At 44.9% G+C, this 14,423-nt stretch overlaps 1 protein-coding gene across 1 annotated transcript in view; it reads left to right on the forward strand.

The window, feature by feature from the left end:
- LOC126094882 (lipase 3-like) overlaps positions 1–14,423 on the forward strand; it is a 73,433-nt gene that overhangs the window by 37,075 nt on the left and 21,935 nt on the right. Inside the window, exon 7 of the mRNA XM_049909519.1 lies at positions 662–820. Coding sequence (XP_049765476.1) covers positions 662–820 — 159 coding nt within the window. The remainder of the gene's footprint in view (positions 1–661; positions 821–14,423) is intronic.

Consider the following 14,423-nt stretch of genomic DNA (forward strand, 5'->3'; position numbering starts at 1 on the left):
TCAATAAATATGAGGTTATTAAAAAATAACTCCAGACTCCTAGAAAACAACTGCACGAAAACTACAAGACATACAGGAAATAGACAAAAATCAGTGGTCTCCCCCCGTCTGTAACCTATATTACAGGTGCTCAATAGAACACCGTTTTTGGCGAAGCAAATGTCAGTACGACAGTCAAACTCTTGCCAAACACATCTCAAAGCATCATGGAAGATTTCAGCAAGCGCATTAGTTACCCTTCCTTGCAACTCTTCCAAATGAAGTGGCAAATGGAACCAGGAACACGCAGGTTTTTAAATAACCCCATGGAAAGAAATTTTATGTACTTAAGTCTGCTGTGTGTGGGGGCCAATGGAGATCTGAAGCGGTGATGTGAAGCACGTCTGGTCGAGTACTGTGACAGTCTGGCATTGAGATAATAACGAACATGGCATAAACCACTGCCGCAGTATGTACAGGTACACAAACAAGGGATTAATTGGAAATAACTTTTTCATATTTTTAATTGGAATTTAGCGCATGAAAGGTATAATAATCGCAGTCTCTAAACCGAAACTACACTTTTCTTATATAAAGAAGAGGGTACAGCTCCTTTCATTTTTGACCTTGAGGCATATTATCATGGTGTATCTCTGTAGCCATAAGTGTTTTGCCTTCGCAGGTGCTGACCCAACTGATTGGCCTGAATGAGTTCAACCCGAACAACGAATTCATGCAGTTGGTGACGGAGCTGATGTGCAGCGATGGGGCGTTCACGCAGGACATATGCAGCAATCTCATGTTCATGATTGGTGGGTTCAACGAAGCTGAGATGAACAAGGTAAGTGAGTCAGTTCATCGTGTGTGTGTGTGTGTGTGTGTGTGTGTGTTACCTGTTCTGTCCGATAAATATGTAAAGGGTGAATTTTAACAAAACCGATAAACTACAAGGGCATTTTCCTAATTGGAAATGGAGGAAAAAGGGTCCTATGAACATGCGTCCGAAAATGGACAGTGCGCATGCAACAACAACAGATCACTCTCAAACACAGTACAGAGCTGCATCGCATCCACGTCACAACCGATTTTGGCTTCGTGGGATACAATGCACGTATTCGCACACACCTGTCATGCATGATACACAAAATCTTACTTTGGCTTACACCATGTTGGAGTGCAACTTGCCTGGAGTTTGTAGTAGGATTCATCTCAGTATTCTGTAGAACCTAGTCCTCCAGATTTGGTGTACGAACAGAGCGCCGCCTCCCTGCAAGTGCGTCTGTCTGAAAGGAGCTATGATCACATAAAACGCTCAAAGAGGGCTTCAAATGTTGTGTGACGTGTTTGGTGTGTCTGAGGGTACTTGTTTTGGTACAGCCATGCTGCCTGTCAACTATTTCCGTCTGCTTGGCCGTACACAAACTTTATCTTGGCTTGTTCTCGACATGAATACCACACCATGTTGCTGCTTACAGCACGCTGCGTCAATCATACAGCCTGCAACACAGAAGGAACACACGGCACGTACTCAGAGGAACTGTCATTCGTCAGCGCCATACGTCTTGGCAAAGATGCGTTTCCTGACACATGTTCACTGGACCTTTTCCCTCAATTTCCAGTCAGGAATCCATCCCTGCAGTTTTAGTTTTCATTAATATTCATTCTGTATACAAACAGTTTATCGGTACTCGTGATTGTCTTGGTAACTTCAGTGTAGACCCACAAAAGGCCCTAAGACTCTTGTGTAAATACAGAAATCGCTGCGAGCAGCATGCAGGTGAATCGAATGTACAGTGTATGCTACTTGCATATGAAGAGTTGAGAATTTGTGTCAGCTGGGGAGCCTGACCGGATGACCAAGGCAGTTAAGGCAACCGCTCGCGTTAAGCAGGAGATTGTGTGCCGAGACTCAGCCCGGCATAAATTTACAACTTTCTCCATCGAATTATTTCGAACCTGATTGCAATTGGCGCCGGTCTTTCTTCGAAATTATAAAAACTTAGGCACACATTCGGTACAAATTTTGGTTTTGTTAGGCGTCAGTCCCTGAATTTCAAAACTACACCCTGTACTAAACAGTTTTGATGTGTGCTGTTTGTGTGGTGGAGTGGAATTCTAAGGCATACTGATGAGATTTTTTCAAAATTTCTGTGCAGTTAATGCTTATCTCTCTCTCCTTGCAACAAAAAAGTATTACCAAACAGTTCTGGAAAAAACATCGGCAACATAAGATAACTACAAAACAGTACGAAACTGGCACTCAAAAATTAAACTACTTTTCTGTATCATAACAACAAGGGATTGACAACCAACGTATCTGCAGTCCTGTTCATTCAGCGTATATACATAATTCAGGTGATTTAGATGTATCCGTCTGAAAAGAGTTTACTGTTGTAGATTGAGAAATATAAACCATTTTATGTATACTATAGCTCCTTTTACATATATATTCTGCAGTGGGGGTAAGTTAATCATATACTTACTTACTGAATGACTGCGGCAGTTTTCCTACTAAGGCTATTATTTATTGAAACGTCTCCCTCGTTTCAAAACCAGTTTAGGTTTTTCTAACCAATTATCGACTGATTACTTCTATGGAAAACACCTTTACGAAATAGAAATACAACGGTGTGAAAATAAATTAGTCCAAGAACAGTGACATATGTGTAAGAATGGCAGCGAATCCACACACTATATTGCTGTTCGTTCGATTTACAGAAGTTTACTGTTTTCAAGAGATGAAATTTCTGCACATATGGCAGGAAACGTGCAAAGATACAACGTTGACCAAAGAATAAAAGTAAGATCCATCTAAAAATTTCAGAGATTTATTTATGTACATGTAAGTGTATAGTAGAGGAAAAAGATAACTAACGAAAATAAAATTATTAAAAAATGTAACAAAATGAGAAATTTCATCATCATCATCATCATTTAAGACTGATTATGCCTTTCAGCGTTCAGTCTGGAGCATAGTCCCCCTTATAAAATTTCTCCATCATCCCCTATTCAGTGCTAACATTGGTGCCTCTTCTGATGTTAATCCTATTACTTCAAAATCATTCTTAACCGAATCCAGGTACCTTCTCCTTGGTCTACCCCGACTCTTCCTACCCTCTACTGCTGAACCCATGAGTCTCTTTGGTAACCTTGCTTCTCCCATGCGTGTAACATGACCCCACCATCTACGCCTGTTCGCCCTGACTGCTACATCTATAGAGTTCATTCCCAGTTTTTCTTTGATTTCCTCATTGTGCACACCCTCCTGCCATTGTTCCCATCTACTAGTACCTGCAATCATCCTAGCTACTTTCATATCCGTAACCTCAACCTTATTGATAAGGTAACCTAAATCCACCCAGCTTTCGCTCCCATACAACAAAGTTGGTCGAAAGATTGAACGGTGCACAGATAACTTAGTCTTGGTACTGACTTCCTTCTTGCAGAGGAGAGTAGATCGTAGCTGAGCGCTCACAGCATTAGCTTTGCTACACCTCGCTTCCAGTTCTTTCACTACGTTGCCATCCTGTGAGAATATGCATCCTAAGTACTTGAAACCGTCCACCTGTTCTAACTTTGTTCCTCCTATTTGACACTCAATCCGTTTATATCTCTTTCCCATTGACATTACTTTTGTTTTGGAGATGCTAATCTACATACCATAGTCCTTGCATTTCTGATCTAGCTCTGAAATATTACTTTGCAAACTTTCAATAGAATCTGCCATCACAACTAAGTCATCCGCATATGTGAGACTGCTTATTTTATGTTCACCTATCTTAATCTCACCCAGCCAGTCTATTGTTTTCAACATATGATCCATAAATAATATGAACAACGGCGGAGACAGGTTGCAGCCTTCTCTTACCACTGAAACTACTCTGAACCATGCACTCAATTTACCGTCAACTCTAACTGCTGCCTGACTATCTATGTAAAGACCTTTAATTGCTTGCAAAATTTTGCCTCCTATTCCATAATCACGTAGAACAGACAATAACTTCCTCCCTAGGAACCTGGTCATATGCCTTTTCTAGATCTATAAAACATAGATACAGCTCCCTATTCCACTCGTGACACTTCTCCATTATTTGCCGTAAGCTAAAGATCTGGTCCTGACAACCTCTAAGAGGCCTAAACCCACACTGATTTTCACCCAATTTGTACTCAATTAATACTCGCACTTTCCTTTCAACAATACCTGAGAAGATTTTACCCACAACACTGATCAAAGAGATACCTCTGTAGTTGTTACAATGTTTTCTGTTTCCAAGTTTAAAGATTGGTGTAATTACTGCTTTTGTCCAGTCTGATGGAACCTGTCCCGACTCCCACGCCATTTCAATTAACCTGTGTAGCCATTTAAGACCTGACATTCCACTGTATTTGATGAGTTCCGACTTAATTTCATCCACTCCAGCCGCATTATTGCACTGCAATCTATTGACCATTTTCTCCACTTCCTCAAATGTGATCCTATTTCCATCATCATTCCTGTCCCATTGTACATCGAAATCTGAAACATTACTGATCGTATTTTCACCTACATTGAGCAACTCTTCAAAATATTCCCTCCATCTGCCCAAGGCATCAACAGGATTCACGAGCAGTTTTCCTGACTTGTCCAAAATACTTGTCATTTCCTTCTTACCTCCCTTTCGAAGACTGCTAATTACACTCCAGAATGATTTTCCAGCAGCTTGACCCAAGGTCTCCAACCTGTTCCCAAAGTCTTCCCAAGATTTCTTCTTGGATGCTGTAATTATCTGTTTGGCTTTGTTTCTTTCTTCAACATAACTTTCTCTGTCTACCTGAGTTCTAGTATGTAGCCATTTTTGATATGCCTTCTTTTTCCTTTTACAGGCTGCCTTGACTGTGTCATTCCACCAAGCTGTTTGCTTCATCCTACCTTTACACACTACTGTTCCAAGACATTCTTTGGCCACTTCTAGTACTGTGTCCCTGTACCTTGTCCATTCCTTTTCCAGTGACTGCAATTGACTATATTCAACTAACTGGTACCTTTCTGAGATCACTGTTATGCACTTGTGTCTGATTTCCTTATCCTGAAGTTTCTCCACTCTTATCCTCCTACACATGGACCTGGCCTCCTGCACTTTCGGCCTCACAATACCAATTTCATTGTAGATTAAATAGTGATCAGTGTCATCAAAGAATCCCCTGAATACACGTGTGTCCCTCACAGCCTTCCTGAATTCCTGATCTTTTATGATATAGTCAATGACAGATCTGGTTCCCCTGCCTTCCCAAGTATACCGGTGTTCAAAAAAGGAGTTTGTAATTACTAAGCCCATACTGGCACAGAAATCCAAGAGTTGTTTCCCGTTCCTGTTGGCCTCCATATCCTCTCCAAATTTACCCATACCCGTTTCATACCCTCCTGTTCGATTTCCAACCCTGGCATTAAAATCACCCATGAGCAGAACACTGTCCTTGTCCTTTACCCTAACAACTACATCACTGAGTCCGTCATAAAAACTATCTATCTTATTTAGATCTGTCCCTTCGCAATGCGAATACACTGACACAATCCTAATTTTCTTGCTAGACACTGTCAAATCTATCCACATCAGTCGTTCGTTTACATACCTTATTGCAACTACGCTGGGTTCCATTTCTTTCCTGATGAAAAGCCCTACACCCCATTGTGCTATTCCTGCTTTGACTCCTGACAGGTAGACCTTGTATTCTCCCACTTCCTCTTCTTTCTCACCCCTTACCCGAATGTCACTAACAGCTAAAACGTCCAACCCCATCTTACTTGCAGCCTCTTCCAGCTCTGCCTCCTTCCCAGAGTAGCCCCCATTCATATTAATAGCTCCCCATCTCGTTACCATTCGTTTACCGAGTCGTATCTTAGGAGACCCTGTTTTGACAGTTAGAGGTGGGACTCCGTCATCTCCAAAGGTCCGAGGCATTTTGCTCTGATTGTTGCCAGCATCATATTTATAGTACCAGGGAAGTAGGCTTCTAGCCTTACTTGCCCCGGGTCCCATTGAGTTTTACCCCTAACGGTTGAGGGACTAACCGGTGGATTTGGTAGTCTTTGCCGTCTGAGCACAAAGGTGGCCACGACTCGGAATATGTCCGAGATGCCCAACCTTATTCCAAAGTAACTGGTACCCCGACTGTCAGGACCACTTACTTGGCCACTCATAAGTTGCCCGTGGTTCATGAACTAGGACATGTTACCAGAAACCCACACCATGAACCACAAATGAGAAATTTGAAAACTTAAAATTTATACTGGTTTATATACATTCCTGATTTATTAAATGTTTCATTTCTGCAGGTGGTACCCCATGTAATACTTCCAACATTGTTTCCGGTACGATATGTACGACTAATTCTGATTTTGATAAAGTCTGACTGTTTTATTGGAAATGCTGCCGAAATAAGGGAGACCTCAAAGCAAAAAATACAAAACATCCAACGGAAATAATCCTTGTGCATTCACGATGCAGCTCTTACATGAGAAACACATGTCCAAATACATTTAGGGTGGATTCTGAATACTTCATCATCCAAAGAAACGGAAGAAAATTAATATACTATAAAAATCAACATTTTTAGTCATTTTAAGAAACAACCATTTACATCTACCAACGAATGAACTCAACTACGAATATAGAACTTACCTCAATACTTTTACTGACATTCTGTTTATAGCTAACTAGACAAAAATAGCAATTCCATTCGCAGTTTGTACACTAACAGATAAGAATTTTCATTCGTAGATCATGAACTGCCTGTACACTAAGTGAAATTTTATATTTTCGAACGTACCATTTCGGTAGAACATCTTACAATTTTATTGTTTCGTGTTTGTTAGCTTCTCTTCTTTGCATATGCACGTATATGTAGCTAGATAGCCGGCCGGGGTGGCCTAGCGGCTCTAGGCGCTACAGTCCGGAACCGCGCGACCGCTACGGTCGCAGATTCGAATCCTGCCTCGGGCATGGTTGTGTGTGATGTCCTTAGGTTAGTTAGGTTTAAGTAGTTCTAAGTTCTAGGGGACTGATGACCTCAGGAGTTAAGTCCCATAGTGCTCAGAGCCATTTGAACCATTTGTAGCTAGATAGATCTTTCAGATTGTTAGACGAACCTCACCTTTATTGTAATTCTTCATGCTTTCCCGGCGATCTGTTGACATCTTGGATATTCGGGAATCCAGCCGAATGTTCGCGTCGTTCTCGCACGATATTTCAACAGCGTGCCTCGCTGTCTTCTTCAGGTGCTACCTGAGACTGATCCTTGATCAGTCTCAGGTAGCACCTGAAGAAAACAGCGAGGCACGCTGTTGAAATATCGTGCGAGAACGACGCGAACATCCGGCTGGATTCCCGAATATCCAAGATCTCACCTTTATTCTTTGCTCATAGTTATACACTCCTGGAAATCGAAAAAAGAACACATTGACACCGGTGTGTCAGACCCACCATACTTGCTCCGGACACTGCGAGAGGGCTGTACAAGCAATGATCACACGCACGGCACAGCGGACACACCAGGAACCGCGGTGCTGGCCGTCGAATGGCGCTAGCTGCGCAGCATTTGTGCACCGCCGCCGTCAGTGTCAGCCAGTTTGCCGTGGCATACGGAGCTCCATCGCGGTCTTTAACACTGGTAGCATGCCGCGACAGCGTGGACGTGAACCGTATGTGCAGTTGACGGACTTTGAGCGAGGGCGTTTAGTGGGCATGCGGGAGGCCGGGTGGACGTACCGCCGAATTGCTCAACACGTGGGGCGTGAGGTCTCCACAGTACATCGATGTTGTCGCCAGTGGTCGGCGGAAGGTGCACGTGCCCGTCGACCTGGGACCGGACCGCAGCGACGCACGGATGCACGCCAAGACCGTAGGATCCTACGCAGTGCCGTAGGGGACCGCACCGCCACTTCCCAGCAAATTAGGGACACTGTTGCTCCTGGGGTATCGGCGAGGACCATTCGCAACCATCTCCATGAAGCTGGGCTACGGTCCCGCACACCGTTAGGCCGTCTTCCGCTCACGCCCCAACATCGTGCAGCCCGCCTCCAGTGGTGTCGCGACAGGCGTGAATGGAGGAACGAATGGAGACGTGTCGTCTTCAGCGATGAGAGTCACTTCTGCTTTGGTGCCAATGATGGTCGTATTCGTGTTTGGCGCCGTGCAGGTGAGCGCCACAATCAGGACTGCATACGACCGAGGCACACAGGGCCAACACGCGGCATCATGGTGTGGGGAGCGATCTCCTACACTGGCCGTACATCACTGGTGATCGTCGAGGGGACACTGAATAGTGCACGGTACATCCAAACCGTCATCGAACCCATCGTTCTATCATTCCTAGACCGGCAAGGGAACTTGCTGTTCCAACAGGACAATGCACGTCCGCATGTATCCCGCGCCACACAACGTGCTCTAGAAGGTGTAAGTCAACTACCCTGGCCAGCAAGATCTCCGGATCTGTCCCCCATTGAGCATGTTTGGGACTGGATGAAGCGTCGTCTCACGCGGTCTGCACGTCCAGCACGAACGCTGGTCCAACGGAGGCGCCAGGTGGAAATGGCATGGCAAGCCGTTCCACAGGACTACATCCAGCATCTCTACGATCGTCTCCATGGGAGAATAGCAGCCTGCATTGCTGCGAAAGGTGGATATACACTGTACTAGTGCCGACATTGTGCATGCTCTGTTGCCTGTGTCTATGTGCCTGTGGTTCTGTCAGTGTGATCATGTGATGTATCTGACCCCAGGAATGTGTCAATAAAGTTTCCCCTTCCTGGGACAATGAATTCACGGTGTTCTTATTTCAATTTCCAGGAGTGTATTTCTGCACATTTCTCACCTTATGTACACAAACTGTCAAAATACAAAGAGCAGTTAATATTTTCTTAATGCAAACACAAATGTAAATATGCTGCTATTTTTATACATATGGTAACTTTTCTAGTTAACTATCCTTCCGTTAAGGTATTTTCACACCATGGTGTTTCCATTTCGTAGCGGTAATGTAAAGTGGTTTTCTGAACAGATAACTTGTGGGCAACGGCTTAAAGAATCGAAACCTAATGCGAAATGAAGAAAAAGTTTAACTAAATAAACTCAGCGAAAAATATTTCGCTATCATATCTGTATATAACATGAATATGCTAAAAAGACAAGTTCCCACGTAAATAATAGAAGATACGCGTGTAAAAAAGTTTATGGCTGCACAAATCAACGACAAGATGTATATGACTCGCGAGCGTCCGAGGGCTTCTCCGCGGTCATTTCCGGTGCGGTTCTCCTCTTCCTACCTGCGACGGTCGTTCACTGCAGTACGGGAAGCCAGGATCCGTTTACCTTAAGGCTTTCCTCTTGCTTGTTTAAACTGTTCGCGTGTTTTTGTATTTCTACAGCTTCTCTGAACAAGTGCGTGTGATAGTGCTTCTCTACAGCCAGAACTTCCGTGTCGGCGAATCTTATTACGTGGTCGGTCTCAGTCAGTGCGTGCTCTGCCACGGCCGATTTTTCCACCTGCCCCAACCTGCAATGTCGCTTATGCTCTTTGATTCTGGTGTTAATTGATCGTCCAGTCATTCCGATATAAACTTTTCCGCATGTGCATGGTATACAGTATATTCCTGACATTGCAAGTGGGTCTCTTTTCTCCTTCGCCGATCTAAGACACTCTTTGATCCTCCTTGTCGGTTTGAAAATAGTCTTTAAGCCATGTTTGCGCAATATACGGCCGATTCTGTCCGTCACTCTGGGAATGTATGGCAGAAAGGCAGTACCCGACATTTCTTTTTCTGGTTCCTTACTTCGCCGAGTGTTTGGCTCTGTTACACTTCTAATATAATTTGTGGAGTACCCATTGCTCCTCAGGACAGTTTCCAAGTGTTGCAGTTCTCGTTTGAGGTGTTGCGGCTCACATATTCGTCCTGCTCTCGTTACGAGCGTACTAATCATGCCTCTTTTCTGGCTCGGGTGGTGGTTTGACAGTTTGAGCCGACTGTGTGGTCCAAGGTCTTGGTTGTCGTGTAGGACACGACCTAGTTACCCGCCATGGATTGACCAAGACTGCAAGGGCTGTGTGAACATGCCATGCATTTATGCATACTATCTGTTATGTGGTACGGATATCATTTGACTCATATTGTACACTTCTTGCCAACCACATTCTGACAAACATCGTTATATTAATATGGAACTTCACCCAAATAAGGTCCAAAGCGTCAAGAAGGTGGGCTATAGCCATTTATTTGAGGAGATTTTAGGAACCCGGAGGAAGGAAAAAGCAAGGATTAATAATAATATGAGAATCTATGGAAAAAAAATTCACAGGCGTTAGAAGGCCCACATAATCTAACTTCAACATAGCTGCCTGACAAAGAAACTTAAGAAAACAGAAGACATAGTCGGAGATGGATGTCAATATAATTCTGTAAACATAGACACCACTAGAGGGTATGTAAATAATTAGAGTTTCCTTATCCTTGTTCTTATGAGACTTAGTAGTGTATACAAAGGGCTCGAACAGCGTTAGATGTTGAGTAATCACTGTGGAGGACATGGAGAAACCACATACTCGTGCGTAACTGTGTTATCAGCACTTGGCAGAATTTGACAGGTCCTCAGTATGGGACTCCATTAGGACAGCTTGTCGACTCATGCAATGTCCAGATCTGTGGGGCATTCGCATGTGACAGTTGCCCGATGTTTGACTACATGGGAATGTGATGGTATGCACGCTCATCGTCAATCTTCTGGGTGATGACACCTGACCACCACAAGGGAGCACGGTCGTATGGTGATACAAAGTCTTCGTAACCCATTCACATCTTCGCTTGCCATCCCAGAGAACTATTGGACTCCTTGCAATATTCTGTGTGATCCCACAAATCTGGTCGGAGACTAGCAGTAGCCAGACTTGTGAAATGTCGTCCTACGCCTAGGCTGCAGTTCAGACAACACATGAAATGGTGCCATGATCGGGAAGTGTGGTCTGGATGAATGGCGACGCATCGGGTTCAACAATTTATCGCTGTTCTCCATTATCCCGGCTGCCGGCCGTCAGCGACTTTGGTGGTCGCAATTTTCTAGTGTTTAAGTTAGGCACAGTGGCGTCACCTCAAACCTTATGTGTTGTACCATTTAGATGTCAACTTCATCCCAGTTTCACTATTCAGGATATCAAGGACTAGTTACAACAATTGTGGGTCTGGTACCGAGCGCCGCGGGTTTCGAAACCGCGCCAGACGGCATGGAACTCGATGACCACTATATGTCTCTTCAGCAGTCGCACTGTAAGTCGTGGCTGCGCGCACTCCTGGCCCTTAGTCTAACGTGAGGGCGCCACTGTGGAGCACATGGTCCCAGCGGCCAATAGCGACATACCCTGTCGTGTATTTAGGCAGCTGCCTCTCACTCAGTGAGCCCCACGCGGATCCTGTACGACCTTATCCCGTTCCCCCACCTCCTCCTTTTCCTCGAACGGATACGGATCCTCTACAAATCCTGTAAACTTGATCCCCCTCACCCACTTATCTCTCCCATCCTCTCCCACTCCTGTCTGCTGCCGCGCCTGTATTTCCACGTCCCACCTGCTCTCCATCTCTCCATTCTCCTTACCCTCTCCCAAAGTGGCTTCGCCAGCTCCCCCTCCGTGATGATGCCCTCCTCCCCTCCATTTACCCCTCCTATCAACTTTGATACTCCCCTCCCACTTCCTGTGTTTTTTCCTATGGACACCCTCTCACCCTTCTCTCTTCCTTCCCTCCTTCCTCCCTTCCTCCCTCCTCCTCCCCCGGGCTTCCCCTACCCCCATAACTTCATTCCTCCCACCATCTCCTCTGCCATTGGCATCTCTGCTGTCCCCTCTCCCTCCCCCACCACCCTCTTCCCCTCTTGGCAGGTCCCAGGACTCGCACGCGTTAAGTGGACATTCGCGCGCCGGAGATCATCGCCATCAGTTTTTCGTGTGTGTGCCGTCGTGTTTGTGATTCAGTGTTTTTCGCCGCCCACGCTCCTTCGTTCACGTGTATTGTCTAAATCATCAGTGTTTGTGCACAGTGCCGACAGTTTTTCTTGTTTTTCGCCGAGTGTGAACGGCTTCATGTTTTTTAATTATTGTATCTACTGTTTTTTAACCGCCATTGTGTTACTTTTCTATCTTCATTGGTTTTCTCTTTTATTGTACTGCTTGTGGCTGAAGAGCGGAGTAACATTTTCCGCTGCCAGTCCACCTTGTATGAGGTGCAAAATAACAATAAAGGAAAAAAAACTCAGTGAGGCAGCCTGGTATCCGCGTTGATTGGTTGATATCTCGCTTACAGACATCGTGTTTACGTTGCGTGTGCTTACTTCCCGTTTATGAGTGGACATTGTTTTGAGTTCATGAGGTTACCTCTTGTGACCCCATTGCTTAATACTTTGTTGTTGATCTTGGTGTCTTACTCGGTTGTCTGTCGTGGTGCTTGTCGTTCCATTCCCATTCGTCCGTCTTGTTTGTTCACGGGCCGCTCCCGTTTGGTCCCGCCGCGTTTTCGTTAGCGGCAACCCTGCGACCGTTCCTGTCCCGGTTACAACAGTGGGCTTATTTCTCTCAGGAGAGGAAAGAACGACTTTATGGCACCCTTACCGTCCGATTCATTGCATTCATCCAGGCCAGGGAAAAGCCACGACATAGGGCTCATAACGATATGTGATTTGTAAAACTGACTCGGTCTTCTAAGCAATGAAATAATATAACAAGCCTCTCGACCCATGATGTTTCGTTTCGTCTTAGCCTCGCCTTCCTGATGCTTCACTTCTTTTGTGAGGCAGTGAATTTATGGATGGATAGCAATGAGACTGACACTGAGTTCTCGTAATTCGATATACTTCTACAATAGTTGATAATTTTCAACATCACATTCTCCAAAAGAGCAGGAATAGCGGAGAGTGTTGAATCTTAGGCACTTTTCAGACTTCCTCCTCTAGCCTGCTCTGCTATAGAAATTTAGCATATTTTGTGCTGCAGGCTTCTTCTGAAATTACCAAAATTACTCCTGAAGCTTAAGGCTTTTCCAAATGTGAGAAAATTTTTCAAGGTACAACGTGATCATATACCTAGAAACAATATTCTATTGAAACTTAAAGGTGTTTTAGTCAACAAAATCTTGTCAGTGGTGTATATAGTAATTATCCGTTCCATTATTACTCTACTACATATCGACAATCAGTAAGTGAACTCAAATTAAGCTGTTGTATCATCAAAAACCAGTAAAAAGAAAATAGTTTGTAATTGAAGCTATTTCAGCCTAATGCAAATTTCCATTTTCAAGATAGGTAAATTCATTAAATTGAATGACTCAGGTAAAATAAAGAGCTTCAAAAATTGATGAAGTCAGTAACGCCCAGGTCCACCGATGACCCTTATTCAGCTTGGCATTGATTGATAGTTGTCGGATGACCTCCTGACGAATATCGTAGCTAATTACGTCCAGTTGGCGGGTTAGATTGTCAAAATCACGAGCTCCTTCGAGGGCCTTGCCTGTAATGCTGCAAAATTTCTCAGTTGGGGAAAGATATGGTGACCTTACTGGCCAAGACAGGGTTTGGCAAGCACAAACACAAGTGATGATGATGATGATGTTTGGTTTGTGGGGCGCTCAACAGCGCGGTTATCAGCGCCCGTACAATTTCCCAACCTTTGCGCAGTCCAATTTCGCCACTTTCCTGGATGATGATGAAATGATGAGGACAACACAAACACCCAGTCATCTCGAGGGATCCCCGCCGGGAATCGAACCCGGGACCCCGTGCTCGGGAAGCGAGAACGCTACCGCGAGACCACAAGCGGCGGACAACACAAACACAAGTGACAGAAACTCTTGCCGTATGGGTTGCCATTATCTTGCTGAAATGTAAACCTATGACGGCTTGCCATGAAGGGCAACAAAAGTAGGATATCGTCGACGTACCGCTATGCTCTAAATTCTCCAAAGATGACAGCCAAAGGAGTCCTGATATCAAAATAAACCCAAAGCATCAGTCCTGGTTGTCGGGCCTTATCACGGCGACAGTCAGGATGATATCCCACTGTTGTCCAGGGAGTCTCTAGACACGTCTACGCTGGTCATCTGGGCTCAGTTCGAAGTGGTACTCATCCCTGGAGACAATTCTGCTCCAGTAATGAGATCCCAGGACCAAGACGCGTCTGGAAACGCCTGGGAAACCAGCGGGACAACAGTACGACTGTCGCCCGCCGTAAGTCCCGACAGCCAGGAGTGATGGTCTGGGGTACCATTTCTTTTCATAGCAGGAACCCCTTTGGTTGTCATCCGTGGCGTCCTTCTGGCAATCCATGCTGGGCTTTCATTTCAGAAAGATAAGGTCAGCCCGCACACGGCGACAGTTTCTACTGCTTGTCTCTGCACTTCGCAAAGCCTACCTTGGTCAGCAAGTCGTTGGATG

Source organism: Schistocerca cancellata, chromosome 8 (genome assembly GCF_023864275.1).
Source record: "Schistocerca cancellata isolate TAMUIC-IGC-003103 chromosome 8, iqSchCanc2.1, whole genome shotgun sequence".
In the NCBI taxonomy this organism is placed as follows: Eukaryota; Metazoa; Arthropoda; class Insecta; order Orthoptera; family Acrididae; genus Schistocerca; species Schistocerca cancellata.